The 18,216-nt window shown below is 38.2% G+C and overlaps 1 protein-coding gene across 2 annotated transcripts in view; it reads right to left on the bottom strand.

Moving 5' to 3' along the window:
* The window catches only part of CREBL2 (cAMP responsive element binding protein like 2), a 38,939-nt gene that overhangs the window by 7,019 nt on the left and 13,704 nt on the right, over positions 1–18,216 (bottom strand). The window contains exons 2-3 of one of the 2 annotated variants that reach the window (XM_064284557.1): positions 1,921–2,118; positions 590–685 (exon numbers count right to left, since the gene is read on the bottom strand). In XM_064284557.1, coding sequence (XP_064140627.1) covers positions 590–685; positions 1,921–2,118 — 294 coding nt within the window. The remainder of the gene's footprint in view (positions 1–589; positions 686–1,920; positions 2,119–18,216) is intronic. The other variant, XM_010595009.3, reaches the window with a different exon arrangement.

Consider the following 18,216-nt stretch of genomic DNA (forward strand, 5'->3'; position numbering starts at 1 on the left):
ACCCCAACTTCTGTGGCTTCTACCCTTGTAAGAACTCTTGTATTTATCTGCTTTGCTGCATCTGCACTGATACTAACTTGGTTCAGGCCAACTACCATAGCCTCCTAAAGGCTCTCTCTGCCTCTAAGCAGTCTCATCTACACACCCTTATCCACTATCCACACTGCAATCACAGCGGTTATTCTTAGACAAATCTAACCATATCATTCTTCCCTTTAAAAGCCTTTAGATGAAGTTCTTATTCCTCATCATTGCTCAGAAGGCCTGTCTATGCCTGTTGTTGTCCATGCCCACCCAACCCTTATCAAACTCTTATCACTACCACCACCTCATTTTAAGATCTAATCACATTTCTCAGAATCTGCCATAGTTTCTCACTTCTGGACCTTAGTCTACAGCTACTGGCTTCACTGCTTAGTATGATTGGGGCCTTATTGTATATGCATGATAGAATCATGTTCCTTTCTCTCTCTCTGAGGTCAGCTGATAACAGGCCATGAGGTGGTCCTTCTGGTTTGGCCAGCTGCTCCCCGCCCTCATTACCACAAATCCTCAAGCATAGCCTTTAGGCCTAGATAACAAAAAGTACCTCAGGAAATTCCAAAGATTCTCTCTCAGGAACCAAGGATAAAGTCCAAACTGCTCTTGTAAGGTGATTCATTGTGGGAGGAAGATGTGGCAGCAGCTTCCATAAAAATTAAACCAAAAAAAAAAAAAACCAAACCCGTTGTTGTCGATTCTGACTTATAGCAACCCTGTAGGGCAGAGTAGAAATGCCCCACAGGGTTTCCGAGGCTGTAATCTTTACAGAAGCAGACTGCCGTATCTTTCTCCCACGGAGTGGCTGGTGGGTTCAAACCACCAACCTTTCGGTTAGCAGATGAGCACTTAACCACTGTGCCACCAAAGCTCCTTCTATAAAGATAAAAAAAAAAAAACCCTGTTGCCATCGAGTTGATTCCTACTCATAGCGACCATACAGAACACAGTAAAATGCCCCACAGGGTTTCCAAGGAGCTGCTGGTGGATTTGAACTACCAACCTTTTGGTTAGCAGCTGTAGCTCTTAACCACTATGCCACCAGGGCTCCTCTGTATTACTGCCACTATGGGGCAGTTCTGCTCTGCCCTGTAGGATTGCTGTGAATCAGAATCAACTTAATGGCAATAGGGAGATGATTCATCACTTCACAGAAGGCAAGAAATAATTTATAGCACAAATCAAATTCAATATATTAAACAATCTACTGAATAGTGTATATCTGGATTCTCCTCATGTCCCAACCTTATTTCTTACCTTCTAAAAACTCGAGGCAGCCTACCCCAGTTTTGCTACCATCGTGGTAGTACCATCTTTCTCTTCTCCTACCTATCACCTCCCCTCTAAGTTCACAGTAATGGGGTTTTAGTTCTCTTTTACCTACTCTCTTCAATACTTCCACAGGCACTACACAAAATCTGAATGAATAAAACATGTTAAATAAATGTTTAAACACATATAGTACCATACTATGCATATTTTACATATTTGTTATATTGTTTTTTCAGGGCAGCAATATATTCTGAACATCCTTCTACATCAGTAAGAAAAATATGTGCATTGTGCTTTTTGTTGGCTGTGAAGTAGTCCAGTAGATGAATATAGTATAATTTATTTAACCAATCACTTGTTGTACATTTGGGTTATTTTTCCATTCTTTTATACCATAAACAATTCCTCAATGAAACAGTCATGTACATTCAGCTCCCACAAGCAGTGTATGAAAATGCTTATTTGTGTACAACCTCACTAACAGATTAATAACCTTTCCAAGGTTTGCCAACTGAATAGGTGAAAACTGGTATCTTCAATGTTTTGAAGAATATTTCTTTCATTGCTAAGTTGAGGTTATTTCATGCATTTATTGACAGACTTTCTTACCATTTCTAGTTCCTCTCGGAGAGCACATATGGCTCTTTCTCGACTGGATACCAACTCTTCCAAATACTGATATCTCAGCTTTTTTCTGGCCCGGCATTCTCTTGCACTCTGCCGGCTCCTCTCAAGCTTTGCCTTCAGGTCAATTTTGGCTGGCTTCCGACCACGTTTACCGGGCTTCTTTACTTTGCCTCCAACCACCTTCAGCAAGAGAGAGAAGAAATAATCTTTCTCTTAGTTCTGTGCCCAGGAAAGCAACTAGAGCTGCATATTAGCAAAGAGAACATATACAAATTATAAATAAATAAGACCCATGGAACTATGAGGTCTCTGGGTGGCACAAGTGGTTTGTACTTGACTACTAACTTAAAAGGTTGGTGGTTCAAATCCACCCAGAGGAACTTCAGAAAAAAGGCCTAGAGATCTGCTTCTGTAAAGAGTACAGCCAAGAAAACCCTATGAGCAGTCCTACTCTGTTAACACATGGGGTAAACACATGGGGTCACCATGAGTTGAAATCGGCTCGACAGCAGTGGGTTTTTTCTTACAGAACTAATAAAACGTAATTCTGTCAGATGCCTGTGGGTCTATGCCTCATACTTTTTTTTCAGATACCATGGCTGTGAGAGAAGAAATAACGTAAGTTTTTACTCTTTCCTCAATAATAAACTTTAAATTATTTGACAATAAACTCTATGAACCATATGGAACTTACAATAAAAAACTAAAAGATCAGTGCTAAATATTTTGTTCATGAAAAATTTTTATTGACTTGAAAAAATTATTGGTAAGTTATTTCAAAAAGTAAAAAAAAATCAACATTCAAAATTGTAATTCAGTGTGATCTCAACGTTATAAAACATTACATAGGAGAAAGGAAGTTAATAAAAGGTTAATGAGGATTTCTCTGATAGGTGTAACTGCACATAGCTTTTTTCTCATCTGTACTTTTTATGATTTTTGTATGTTTACAATTAGAAAAAAAGAAAATATGTATATAAAATTATATATGTGTGTACGTGTATGTATCCTGAGCAATTTGGCTATTTTTAAGTTCCCTCTTCAAATTTTTTGAGCCCAAAGGAGCCACAGGAAGTCTCTGAAATGTTCGAGGTAATCTTCTCTCATCTTTATCAAACCAAAAAACCAAACCCAGTGCCGTCGAGTCAATTCCAACTCATAGCGACCCTATGGTGGCTTAGTCGGTAAGTGCTACGGCTACTAACCAAAGGGTTGGCGGTTCAAATCTGCCAGGCGCTCCTTGGGAACTCTATGGGGCAGTTCTGCTCTGTTCTCATAGGGTTGCTATGAGTCTCTTATCTTTAGAAGCCCATAATTACAACCCTAGACCGTCTCAGTAGATTTCTACTTGCTCCCACTGGTGGTCATAAGATATCCTCTCAACACTCCTATTATTCGTTTACCTTCCTAGGCCCAATTTTTCGGTGACTGACTATTTAGTTTGGAACCTCCTCAAGTTACAAGATGTAACAATGAGGTAAAGATGATAAATTTTTAAGAACATGAACCAGAATTCATACATCAAACAAACATCCTTTAAAGCAGTCACCGAGAAAGGGCATACATTTATTCTAACAATGCCACTGTTCAACGCTTTTGAGAATTGCTTTCTGATCCTGTTTTTACAAGCTACAACACAATATGCCTTGTTACCTTAGAGCCATACATTATTCCTTTAATTCCTAGTGTAATTATCCACTTTGTTTATCTGATTTTTTTTTAATTGTTGTCGTTGGGAATATGTACAGTAAAACATACACCAAGATGACATATTCTACATGCTGACATTGATTACATCCTTCAAGTTGTACAGCCATTCTCACCCTCGTTCTCCCGAATTTTCCTTCCCCGTTAACACGAACTCACTCTGATGTGACTCTGAATGATGTTCAGCCCTCTGTGGAAACCACCCTCAGAGAAGAAAAACGTTGTACCTTCACTATACTGACAGGAATACTGCTGAAGATTTAAAGGCAATTCTAAATGAGAAAATGCAAAACTCAAAAACAGGCAAATCAGCAGAATAAAAGTATAAACCTTCCCAGGGAACAAGGGTCAATATCCATTTGGATCTAAAAACTCTGATTTGTTTTCTTGTTTGAAATCACTATTGTATACCAACAACGCCCACTACCCTATAAAGATCAGTCATTACTAAGTATAATAGTTAGATCAGCAAAACCAAACTTTAAATGTGAACCAGCTACATTTACCAGACATCACTGTCATATCATGATGGCTAACCATTGTATTTAGTATTTTATAAGGTGGCTCTGATTACACCAAATCTCTGGGGGGAAAAATTCTCTCCTTTCTAGCATCATCTTAAAAGCTAGCTGTTTTAGGACTGCTCCCAAGTTAATTTCAACTTTTCCAAAACTGGTCTTTTAAAGCTTCTCTAACATGCATGTTTTTATTCCAATATAACAATACATACCTCAGACAGCTCTTCTGCAGAGCCGCATATTTGCTAGCAATTGCAGGATGACCTATTTGATCCAAAAGTTATTATAGCTAAATTTTAAATTATATTTAGTTATAGCTCATCAATAGCACCAAAAACAAAAAAACAAAAAAACAATTCCAACTCATAGTGACACTATAGGACAGAGAACTGCCCCATAGGGTTTCCAAAGTTGTAAATCTTAACGGAAGCAGACTGCCATATTTTTCTCCCTTGGAACAGCTGGTGAGTTCGAGCCACTGAGTGCTTTAACCACTGCACCACCAGGGCTCCTCATTAATTTCACAATTCTAATACAATAATATTTCAAAATCATCCTGCATTAAAACCAAATGTATTTGCTATTGCTAGTTTTTAAAAAACAATGTATTATAGCATAAACTAATATCCTACAGTGAAACGAATGGATAATGACATCTTTATACAGGAGAATGAGTCATCAGTCACACAACACTGTAATCCAATACCTCACAGATTGTTGTTTTTAATTAATTCAGGAGTAGCAGCCTTTGAGAAGCCGCCAAGAGAGCACACAGTACTTCATGGGCTTCATTGATTTTTGAAATAAACTTAGCACAATAACTGTTATAGCCCTTTGTTTAATTTTCATAATAACAAAATATTTAAATTGGGACTATTTTATTCCTTTTGTTAAAATTAGAAATGCATAGTAAATGAATCCAGGTTTCCTGTATTTTATGTCCTCGCCTGTACAATTACATTTAATACACCATAACCACTTCTCCAGCTTAATTTTTAGCTTTTAGTACCAGCAAAATTCTGATTAGTATACCAGTTTTCAAGAGAGTCAAGTACATCACAAGGTTACTGTAAATCTTTTTTAATTACTGTACTTTAGATGAAGGTTTACAGAACAAATTAGCTTCTCATTAAACAGTCAGTATACATATTGTTTTGTGACACTGGTTACCTACCCCACAACATGTCAACACTCTTCCCTCCTCCACCCTGGCTTCCCTGTTATCAGCTTTCCTGTCCCCTCCTGCTTTCTAGTCCTTGCCTCTGGGCTGGTGTGCCCCTTTAGTCTTGTTTTGTTTTATGGGCCTGTCTAATCTGTGGCTGAGGGTGAACCTCAGGAGTGACTTCATTACTGAGCTACAAGGGTGTCGGGGGCCATACTCTTGGGGTTTCTCCAGTCTCTGTCAGGCTAGTAAGTCTGGTCTTTTTTAGAGTTAGAATTTTGTTCCACATTTTTTTCCAGCTCTGTCCAGGACCCTCTACTGTGATCCCTTTCAGAGCAGTTGGTGGTGGTAGCCGGGCACCATCCTGTTGTACTGGACTCAGTCTGATGGAGTTGTGGTGATAGTTGTGGTCCATTAGATCTCTGGACTAAACTTTCCTTTGTGTTTTTAGTCTTCTTCATTCTCCCTTGTTCCCAAAGAGATGAGGCTAGTGCAGTACCTTAGATGGCCACTCACAAGCTTTTAAGATCCCAGACACTACTCACCGAAGTAGAATGTAGAAAATTTTCTTTATAAACTATGTTATGCCAACTGAGCTAGGCGTTCCCCAAGACCATGGTCTCCATAGCCCCCAGCCAAGTAATTCAGCTCCTCAGGGAGTTTGGATGGTTCTATGGAGCTTACATGACCTTGCCTTGTACAAGCTGTGCTGGCTTCCTCAGTACTGTGTATTTATCTTACCCTTCACCAAAGTTACCACTTATCTATTTAGTGTTCTTCAATACCCATCCCTCCCCTCCCCTCCCTCGTAACCATCAAAGATTGTTTCTTTTCGTGTGGAAACCTTTTCATGAGTTTTTATAGTAGTGGTCTCATACAATTTTTGTGATTCACTCATTTCACTCAGCATAATGCCCTCCAGACGCATTCATGTTGTGAAATGCTTCACAGATTCATCATTGTTCCTTATCATTGTATAGTACTTCACTGTGTGTATGTTCCATAGTTTATTTACCCATTCATCTGTTGATGGGCATCTAGGTTGTTTCCATCTTTTTGCTATTGTGGTCAATGCTGCAATGCACATGGGTGTGCATATGTCTATTCATGTGACGGCTCTTGTTTCTTTAGGATATAGTCCTAGGAGTGGGTTCCTGGGTCATATGGTATTTCTATTTTAAGGAAGCACCATACTGTTTTCCAAAATGGTTGTACCATTTTACATTCCCACCAGCAGGGCTTAGGCGTTCCAATCTCCCCACAGCCTCTCCAACATTTGTTGTTGTTAGGTGCCGTAGAGTTGGTTCCAACTCATAGCGACCCTATGCACAACAGAATGAAACACTGCCTGGTTCTGCACCATCCTTACAACTGTTGTTATGGTTGAGCTCATTGTTGCAGCCACTGTGTCAATCCACCTCACTGAGGGTCTTCCTCTTTTCTGCTGACCCTGTACTCTGCCAAGCATGATGTCCTTCTCCAGGGACTGATCCCTCCTGACAACACGTCCAAAGTATGTAAGGCGCAGTCTCGCCATCCTTGCCTCTAAGGAGCATTCTGGCTGTACTTCTTTTAAGACAAATTTTTTCGTTCTTTTGGCAGTCCATGGGATATTCAATATTCTTTGCCACACCACAATTCCAAGGTGTCAATTCTTCTTTGGTCTTCCTTATTCATTGTCCAGATTTCACATGCATATGATGTGATTGAAAATACCATGGCTTGGGTCAGGCGCACCTTAGTCTTCAAGGTGACATCTTTGCTCTTCAACACTTTAAAGAGGTCCTTTGCAGCAGATTTACCCAACGCCATGAGTCTTGATTTCTTGACTGCTGCTTCCATGGCTGTTGATTGTGGATCCAAGTAAAATGAAATCCTTGACAACTTCAATCTTTTCTCTGTTTATTATGATGTTGCTCATTGGTCCAGTTGTGAGGATTTTTGTTTTCTTTATGTTGAGGTGCAATCCATACTGAGGGCTGTGGTCTTTGATCTTCATTAGTAAGTACTTCAAGTCCTCTTCACTTTCAGCAAGCAAGATTGTGTCATCTGCATAATACAGGTTGTTAACGAGCCTTCCTCCAATCCTGATGCCCCGTTCTTCTTCATATAGTCCAGGTTCTCGAATAATTTAATCAGAATACAGACTGAATAGGTATGGTGAAAGAATATAGCCCTGACGCACACCTTTCCTGACTTTAAGCCAATCAGTATCCTCTTGTTCTGTCCGAACAGCTGCCTCTTGATCTATGTAAATGTTCCTCGTGAGCACAATTAAGTGTCCTGGAATTCCCATTCTTCGCAACGTTATCCGTAATTTGTTATGATCCACACAGTCGAATGCCTTTGCATAGTCAATAAAACAGAGGTAAACATCCTTCTGGTATTCTCTGCTTTCAGCCAGGATCCATCTGACATCAGCAATGATATCCCTGGTTCCATGTCCTCTTCTGAAACCTGCCTGAATTTCTGGCAGTTTCCCATCAATATACTACTACAGCCGTTTTTGAATGATCTTCAGCAAAATTTTGCTTGCCTGTGGTATTAATGATATTGTTCTATAATTTCCACATTCATTTGTTATTTTCTGTTTTTTTCATTTGTGCTGGGGTGAGATGGTGTCTCATTGTGGTTTTGACTTGCATTTCTCTAATGGCTAGTGATCGTGAGCATTTCCTCATGTGTCTGTTAGCCGCTTGAATGTCTTCGTTGGTGAAGTGTCTGTTCATTGCCTATTTTTAAATTGGATTGTCTTTTTGTTGTAGAGCTGTTGGATTTTCCTGTAGATTTTAGAGATTAGACTTTTGTTGGATTCGTCATAGCCAAAATTTTTTTCCCAGTGTGCAGGTTCTCTTTTTACTTCTTTGGTGGAGTCTTTTGATGAGCATAAGCGTTTAATTTTTAGGAGATCCCAGTTATCTACCTTATCTTCTGGAGTTTGTGTGTTGTCACTTATGGTTTGTACCCTGTTAATGCCATGTATTAGGGCCTCTAGGGTTGATCCTATTTTTTCTTCTATGATCTTTGTAATTTTTGGTTTTATATTTAGGTCTTTGATCCATTTTGAATTAGTTTTTGTGTACAGTGTGAGGTATGGGTCCTGTTTCATTTTATTGCAGATGGACATCCAGTTTTGCCCAAATCATTTGTTAAAAAGACTATCTTCTCCCCATTTGATGGACTTTGGGCCCTTGTTGAAGATCAGGTGACTGTAGGTGGATGGATTTACATCTGGATTCTCAATTCTGTTCCATTGGTCAATGTTATCTGTCGTTTGTACTAGTAGCAGGCTGTTCTGACTACTGTAGCTGTGTAATAGGTTCTGAGGTCAGGTAGTGCGAGTTTTTCTACTTTATTGTTCCTCTTCAATAGTGCTTTACTTATCTGGGGCCTCTTTCCTTTCCATATAAAGTTAATGATTAGTTTTTCCATCTCCTTAAAGAATGTTGTTAGTATTTGGATCAGGATTGCATTGTATTTGTAGATTGGTTTGAGTAGAATTGTCATTTTCACACTGTTGAGTCTACCTATCCATAATTATGGTATTTTTTCCATTTATATAGATCTCTTTTGGTTTCTTGCAGTAGTGTTTTGTAGTTTTCTTTCTACAGGTCTTTTAAATTCCTGGTTAGTTTTATTTTATTTTTTTAGGGGCTATTATAAATGGTATTGTTTTCCTTATTTCCTTTTCATTCTTCCCTTTATTGGTGTATAGAAATTCCACTGATTTTTGTATGTTTATCTTGTATCCTGCTATCTGCTATCTATTAGTTCCAGTAGTTTTCTCATGGAGTCTTTTGGGTTTTCTATGTATAGTATTATATCATCTGCAAATAGGAAGTTTTACTTCTTCAATACCAATTTGGATGCCCCTTATTTCTTTTTCTTGCCTTATTGCTCTAGCTAGGACTTCGAGCACAATGTTAAATTGGAGTGGTGATAAAGGGCATCTTTGTCTTGTTCCTGTTCTCAAGGGGAATGTTTTCAGCCTCTCTTCATTAAGAATGATTTTGGCTGTTGGTTTTATATAGATGCCCTTTATTATGTTGACAATTTCCCTTCTCTACCTATTTTATTCAGAGTTTTTTTTTTTTTTTTAATCAGGAATAGGTGCTGGACTTTGTCCAATGCCTTTTCTAAAGTGTCAACTGAGATGATCATGTGATTCTTTTCTTTTACTTATGTGGTGGTTTATGTTGATTGATTTTCCAATGTTGAACCATCCTTGCATACCTGGTATGAATCCCACTTGGTTGTGGTATATTATTTTTTTGACATGATGCTGAATTCTATTGGGGAGAATTTTGTTGAGAATTTTTGCATTTATATTCATCAGAGATATTGGTCTGTAATTTCCTGTTTTTGTGGTGTCTTTGCCTGGTTTTGGTATTGGGCTTATGCCGGCTTCACAGAATGAACTCGGAAGTATCCCTTCCTTTTCTATGTTCTGAAATGGTTTAGTACTGGTGTAAGGTCTTCTCTGAATGTTTGGTAGAACTCTCCAGTGAAGCCATCTAAGCCAGGACTTTTTTTTGTTATTTTTAATTATTATTATTTTTTCAATCTCTTCTTTTGTTACAGGTTTGTCAGATTTCCAACATCATTTTGTGTTAGTTTGGGTAGGTAGTGTGTTTCTAGAAATTCGTCCATTTCCTCTAGGTTTTCAAATTTGTTATAGTTTTTCATAGTAGTCTGTTTATGATCCTTTTTATTTCAGTTGGGTCTTTTGTAATGTCCCCCATTTCATTTCTTATTTGAGTTATTTGCATCCTCTCCTGTTTTTCTTTTATCAGTTTGGCCAATGGTTTGTCGATTTTGTTAATTCTTTAAAAAAAAAATTTTTTTTTTCTTTTCAAAGAACCAACTTTCTGTTTTGTTGATTTTTTTCTATTGTTTTTCTATTCTCTGTTTCATTTATTTCTGTTCCGATCTTTATTATTTCCTTTCTTCTGGTGGCTGTGGGCTTCTTTTGCTGTTCTCTATTTGTTCGAGTTGTGTAGCTAATGTTTTGATTGTGTCCCTTTCTTTTTTGATGTGTGCATCTATTGCTATAAATTGACCTCTGAGAACTACCTTTATGATGGATCACCCCTTTAATCATTATATAGTGCCCTTCTTTGCCTTTTATGGAGGACTGTGTTTTAAAGTCTATTTTACCTGAGATTAGTATTGCCATTACTGCTCTTTTTTGGTAGCTGTTTGCTTGATATACTTTTTCCTATCCTTTGATTTTTAATAAATTTATGTGTTTCTAAGGTGTGTCTCTAGTAGATAGCATATGGATGGATCCTGTTTTTTAATCCATTCTGTCATTGTCTGTCTCTTTATGGTGCATTTAGGCCGTTTACATTCAGTGTAATTATTGATAGATGTGAGTTTATTGCTGTCTTTTTGTAGGTTTTTTTTTGTTTTTTTTTTTTTGTGCTGATGTTTTCTTTGTTCCTCTTACTCTTCCTGTGTTGAACTCCTTTTGTTTGTGGATTTTTTCATTTCTTTTGTTCTTGTAGATTTCGTGTTTACTGAGACTTTATGTTTTTCTTCTTTATTTCGATGAATAGGTTTGTTAAATTTCTTTGTGGTTACCTTGAATTTACCCTTATCTTCCTAGGTTTGAACCTATTTTTTATTACTTGGAATCACTTTGCCTCCCTCTCCTTTAGAAAGTTCTATAACTACATTGTTTATTCCTTCTTTTATTGTTCTGATGTTGTCGTCACTTACAGATTAACCTCTCTGGTTCCCTGTTGTAAATCTTTTAGTTTTGAATAGTCCTTGAGGGCTCACTTCCTAGGTTGGTATCTGGCCAGTGCGATCTTAGGTCCTAGATTCAGGCTGTTGTCTGATGTTGTTTGTTCTAAAACTGAAGGACTCCCTTGAATAATTCTTGTAAGTTTTTGGTCTGGTTTTTACATATTCCCTTAATTTCTGTTTATCTGGAAATGTCTTAATTTCACCATCATATCTGATTGAGAGTTTTGCAGGATATATTATTCTTGCTTGGCAGTTTTTTTCTTTCAAGGTTTTATATATGTCATCCTCCTTTTATATGACTGCCTTCTTGCCTGCATGTTTTCTGTCGAGTAATCAGAGCTTAGTCTTATTGTTTCTCCTCTGTACGTGACTTTTCATTTTTCCTCAAGCTGCTCTCAGGATTCTTTGTCTTTGGTTTTACCTAGTGTGATTATGATATGCCTCGGTGATCTTCTTTTGGGGTCTGTCCTATATGGCGTTTGTTGAGCTTCTTAGATGGTCAGCTTTTCATCTTTCGTGATATTAGTTTTCTGTCAGCAATTCTTCAATGATCCTCCCTGTGTTTTCCGTTTTCTCCTTCTGTTCTGGAGCTCCAATCACTCACAAATTTTTGCTTTTGATTGTATCCCAAATTGTTCTTGGGGTTTTGTTTTTCTTTGTTCTTTTTTCTGATCTTTCCTCAAACGAAGTGGTATCTAGGAATTTGTCTTCAATTTTATTGATCCTGCCTCCCATTGTTTCAGAGCTGCCCCTCAGCCCTTCTATGACACTGTCCGTTCCTGAAATCTTGTTGTTTATCTTTTGAATTTCTGTTGTTTTTGTATGATTTCTAGTTGTGAATTTACTTTGACAGTTTGTTCTTGTATTATTTTCTTGACTTCTTCCATAGTTTTGTTTGTATTTACCATGAATTTGTTTGCCTTTTTCATGAATTTGTCTATCTTTCCTCATCTTTATCTGCTTTTTGCTTCAACTCTTGGATAGCTCTAAATATTAGAGATCTGAATTCCCTATCTGGTAGTTCCAGTGCCATTTCTTCTACTGGAAAATCACCTGGTGTTTTATTTTGGATGCCTACTGAAACCATCCTGTCCTGCTTCTTTTTACATGTTTTGATATTGTCTGCTGTCTTCTGGACATTCAGTAGTTATTTTCTTTGCTTTCTTTTTTTTATTGATTATAGATTGTTTTGTCCTGGTTTTTTGTTTTATTTGGTTATGTCTGAGCAGGTGGATTGTGTGTTCTTTCTTGTTTGCTCGTCTGTGTACACAATGCTTTTCACCTCCTTGTCCAATGGGCAGAGCCAGTCACTCAGCTATGATGCAGCAGGGCAGGTCCAGCTGAAGTGAATGGGCTGAGATGGGTTGTTTGTGGCAGGTACAAAGGCCAACAGGGCAAGCTGGGGATCAGTAGAGGGCAGGTTCCAGTAGGCCGTGCCTGTCTTGCTTGGGGGTGCGATGTTCAGTGCACGGTGCAGATAGGCAGAAGGTAGGGAGGAGGTTGTGATGTGTGGAGCTAGATTGCGTACGGGAAAGAAGAGAAAGAGAGAAACAGGAGCCAAAAAAAAAAAAAAAAAGTGCTGAGGGAGGCTGCCATTGGAGTAGAGAGACGAGAAACCAAGAAATGAAGAAAAAAGGAAAAAAAAGAGAAAATTAAAAAAAAAAAAGAAATGCCCCCAAGGATCCCACTGGTGTGGCAGCTCAGACCGGGGAAGTGGCTCCCAAACTGCGAGGTACAGCCCATCTAGAAGAGGCAGAGATGGCACACAGTGCTAGGTATTCAGGAAACAGGAAAAGCAAGTAAGTAGAGAGAGATGAGAAACCGAGAAATGAAGAAAAACAAAAAGGATTAAAAAAAAAAAAAAGAAATGCCCCCAAGGATCCCACCAGTATGGCAGCACAGATCAGGGAAGTGTCTCCCAACCTGTGTATCACACAGCGCCAGGTATTCAGAAGACAGGAAAAGAAGGCAAGTATAGAGAGATGAGAAACCAAGAAATGAAGCAAAACAAAAAGAAAAAAAATGCCCCCAGGGATCCCACTGGTGGAAGCAGTTCCCCTGCTGAGGGACACTTCAGAGCCTGTCAAGAAGCAGCAGAGATGGCACACGGAGCCAGGTGTTCAAGAGAAAGGAAGGGAACGAGGTGAGAAAAAGGGAAGAAACTAAAAGAAGTTGAAAAATGCAGTAATGGCAATGAAGGAGCCAGTTGGTGGGGGCGGGGGGAGGGTGCGAATCTAAGCAGCATGGAGCTGACACCTCCCTAGGTAGCTGACCACAGCCTGCCAGGAAGCAGCATAGGCCAAGCAGGGGGAAGAAGAGTGGGAAAGTATGTATCGCTGGTTATTGGGTGCTCTGTCTCCTGCTGGGGGCTCCATGAAGCTGCTTTCCCGTACTATCTATCTGCCAATTTCTGATAGGAGTTCAAGACGGTGAATTCGTACTGTGTTAGCTGACAGGGGACCTCCGCTCCACCTCTGTCTTTGCTCTCTGTTCTCTGTCAGTTCCTTATTCCATTTGGTGCTCAGTTGAGTTTTTTATCTATTCATTTGACTCTTAGGGTTCCAGGACTGATGTCTATCTCTGTTTTACTTATTTTTTTGAGTCTTTGCTGTGGAGGGATGGCGTGGTACTTCTGTCTATAGCACCAGGTTGGTTCCACCGATCCTATTGTAAATCTTAAGTATAATAATATATATGAAAGCATTTTGTAAAGCAAAAGTTATTATACAAATGTAGGTAGGTTTGTATACTAGTTGTAACAACGTTAACTTTATATATTTCGTAAGCCATAAAAATTGAGGGAAAGATAGCAGAAGTTAATTAGAAGCAAGGAACCAGAAACTAAAAGCTGAAATCAACCTTACAAATTCCTTAAATACCTAAGCTCCCTCCCCACCCCCCCAAATTCATATCATTTTCACAAACTCCATGATAACTGTATTGTCCCCCTGCTCTCTCCTATTTCTCTAGTGAATTAATGTGGCTAAGTAAAACTACTGACTTTAATGAGCCAATACAAACTAAAAAAAATAAAGCTCTAAAAATAGCCCCAAAGTTTAACTTTCCCTTCCTGTTCCAAATGTATTTCTTTTGGCATAGAGCCACATGCAAATTTAAATAGCTAGCTTTAAAACACTACATCTTGCCCACTACTCATTTTACTTCTTTTTTCCCCCACTACACATTTGTGAGCTGAGCATAATATGCCTCTTGCTCTTCAACTCTGGCCTGAAGGGAACTACTCAGGAGGCCCAGGTCCCTATCCACCACCACGAAGAGAATACACCTGTCAGCCACTGATCCTCCCGTATCAGCCACAGAGAGCTTCTTTCATAAAGGTAGAAAATTAGAAATGTTAGATTTCAGTTTTCTACAATACTGTCTTCCTTACATGTTAATGTTAAAGCCTACTGAATGCAAGCAAGCAAGCGAGACTATCCTGCTTTTCTGTTGATTACGAGCCAGTTTTTAAGGAGACCCTTGGTGGTGCAAACAGTTAATGTGCTCGGCTACTAACTGAAAGGTTGGAATTCAAGTCTACCCTGAGTGATATGCCTCAGAAGAAAGGCCTGATGATCTACTTAAAAAAAAAAAAAAAAAACAGCCATTGAAATAGTATGGAGCACAGATGTATTGTGACACACATGGGGTCTCCATGAGTCAGAGCCAACCTGACAGAAATAAAAAGGATTACAAGGAAATACTATGAACCACTGTATTCCAATAAATTAGATACCCTATACAAAATGGACAAATTCCTAGAAAGACACAAACTACCAAAACTGACCCAAAAAGAAATTAAAAAACTGGATAGATCTATAACAAATAAAGAGATTGAATTAGTAATCAAAATTTTTCCCACGAAGAAAAGCCCAGACCCAGGTGACTTTAAAGTGAATTCTCCAAACATTTGAAAATTAACACCAATCCTTCACAAACTCTTTCAAAAAGGAGTAACATTTCCCAACTCACTCTGTGAGGCCAGTATTACCCTGATGCCAAAGCCAGACAAAGATATTACAAGAAAATACAGAGCAGTATCTCTTACGAATATAGATGTAAAAATCCTAGACAAAATACTAGTAAATTTAATCTAGCAAAATATAAAGGGAATTATACACCATGACTAAGAGGGATTTATCTGAGGAATGAAAGTTGGTTTAACACCCAAAAATCAATATATCAATACAAAAAAGGACATATCAACATAAAAAAGGACAAAAATCACATGATTATCTCAGTAAAAATAGATCCAGAAAAATCACTTGACAAGATCTAACACCCCTCCATGATAAAAACACTCAGCAAACTAGGAACAGGTGAGAACTTTCCTCAACCTGATAAATGGCATCTACAACAACCCACAGCTAACATCATACCTAATGATGAGACGCTGAATACTCTTCCCTCAAGATCAGGAACAAGACAAAGACATCAGCTCTCACCATTTACATTCAAAGTTTTACTTGAGGTTCTGGCCAAAGCAACTAGGCAAGAAGTAAAGGGCCTCTGAACTGGAAAGGAAAAGTAAACTATTTCTATTTGAAGATGATGTGATCTTATACATAGATAATCCTATAGACTCCCAAAAACTATTAGAGCTAATAAATTTAGCAAGCTTGCAGGATTTAAGATCAATACACAAATACCAGTTGTATTTATATAAACAATTTATAATTGTTTATATAAAACAATTCCATTTACAATACCATAAAAAAGAATAAAATACAGGTAACCCCCACTTTCTGAAAGTTCACTTCACACCACTTTTCTTTTACGAAAGACCTACATTAGTACCTGTTTTTGCTAACGGAAAGAAATCTGAAGAGGATTTTCACACTTACAAAAAAAGGTGAAAAGCAGAAACAGTGATTAGTGTTTGTTTTGCAGTGAGCTGTTAAAGCAGCAGCGTGTACCCTGAGCAGCGAGAGTGGCGTAGCTGAGCTCCTTTTCCGGTAACTACACTCAGCATCTCAGCTTTCACTATATGTTAGTGCTATTTTAGGTCTTATGTGTCATTTGGTACAATTTGGTAGGTTATTTTTTGGGGTCTGGGAATGCTGAAAATTTTTTCCCCATATAAATTAAAGGTAATTGCTTCTTCGCTTTATGCCATTTTGGCTTACAAAAGGTTTCATAGGAATGCTACACTTTTGGATAGCAGGGGAAACCTGTACTTAAGAATAAATTTAACAAAAGAAGTGCAAGACTTGTACGCTAAAAACTACAAAATATTGTTCAAAGAAATTAAAGACCTAAAGACCTAATAAATGGACAGACCCAATTCCATGGGTTAGAAGACTTGATATTATTAAAATGGCAACATTCCCCAAATCACTACAGCTTCAACACAATTCCTATCAAAATCCCAACTGTTTTTTTTTTAAAACAGAAACTGACAAATTAACCGTAAAATTTATATATAAATTCAAGGGGCCCAGAATAGCCAAAAACAATCTTGAAAAAGAATAAAGTTGGAGAACTCACACTTTCTGATTTCAAAACTTATTACAAACCTACTGGAATGAAGATAGTATGGCACTGGTAGAAGGAAAGATATGTAAATCAATGAAATAGAATTGAGAGTCCAGAGATAAACTCTTACATTTATGGTCAACTGGTTTTCAACAAGGTGCCAAGACAATTCTTTCCTTTTGGTTTTCTAACTCCAGGTGTTTGCACATTTCATTTTAATACTTTGTCTTCTCAAGCTGCCCTTTGGGATTTTTTGTTCAGCTGTTTTACTTCATCATTTCTTCCTTTTGCTTTAGCTACTGTACATTCAAGAACAAGTTCCAGGGTCTCTTCTGACATCTACTGTTGTCTTTTTCTTTCCTGTTTTTTTTTAATGACTTCTTGCTTTCTTCAAGTATGATGTCCTTGATGCCATCCCACAACTTGTCCGGTCTTTGGTCATTAGTGTTCAATGCATCAAATCTATTCTTGAGATGGTGTCCAAATTCATGTGGGATATACTTAAGGTTGCACTTTGGCTCTCGTGGACTTGTTTTACTTTTCTTCAGCTTCAACTTGAACTTGCATATGAGCAACTGATGGTCTGTTTCACAATTGACCCCTGGCCTTGTTCCGATTGATATTGAGCTTTTCCATTGTCTCTTTCCACAGATGTAGTCGACTGATTCCTGTGTTTTCAATCCAGTGAGGTCCATGTATACAGTCGTCATTTATGTTGTTGAAAAGAGGTATTTGCAATGGATAAGTCATTGGCCTTGCAAAATTCTAGCATGCAATCGCCCATGTCATTTCTATCACCCAGGCTATGTTTTCCACCTACTGATCCTTCTTCGTTTTCAACTTTCACATTCCAATCACCAGTAATTATCAACTCATCTTGACTGCATGTTTGATCAATTTCAAATTGCGGAAGTTGGTAAAAATCTTCCACTTCCTCATCTTTGGCATTAGTGGTTGGTAAGTAAATTTAAATAATAGTTGTATTAACTGGTTTTCCTTGTAGGTGTATGGATACTAGCCTATCACTGACAGTGCTGTACTTCAGGACAGATCTTGAAATGTTCTGACAACGAGTGCAAAGCCATTCTCCTTCATTTTATCATTCCTGGCATAGCAGACTATATGCTTATCTGATTCAAAATGGCCAATACCAGTCCATTTAAGCTCACTAATGCCTAGGATATCAATCTTTATGCATTCCATTTCATTTCTGAAGACTTCCAATTTTCCTAGATTCATACTTTGTACATTACATATTCTGATTATTATTGGATGTTTGCAGTTGTTTCTTCTCATTTTGAGTCGTGCCACATCAGCAATTGAAGGTCCCAAAAGCTTGACTCTATCCACATCATTAAGGTTGACTCTACTTTGAGGAAGCAGCTCTTCTTCAGTCGTATTTTGATTGCCTTCCAATCTAGGGGCTCATCTTCCAGCACCGTATCAGGCAACACTCCGCTGCTATTCATAAGGTTTTCACTGGTCAGTTTTTTCAGAAGTAGAATTCCTAGTCTTAGTCTGAAAGCGCCACTGAAACCTGTCCACCATGAGTGACCCTCCTCGTGTTTTAAATACCTGCGGCATAGTTTCCAGCATCACGGCAACACGCAAGCCACCACAGTACAACAAACTGACAAAGACGCATGGTGGATATATATATATATA

This window comes from Loxodonta africana, chromosome 4 (assembly GCF_030014295.1).
Source record: "Loxodonta africana isolate mLoxAfr1 chromosome 4, mLoxAfr1.hap2, whole genome shotgun sequence".
Classification (NCBI taxonomy): Eukaryota; Metazoa; Chordata; class Mammalia; order Proboscidea; family Elephantidae; genus Loxodonta; species Loxodonta africana.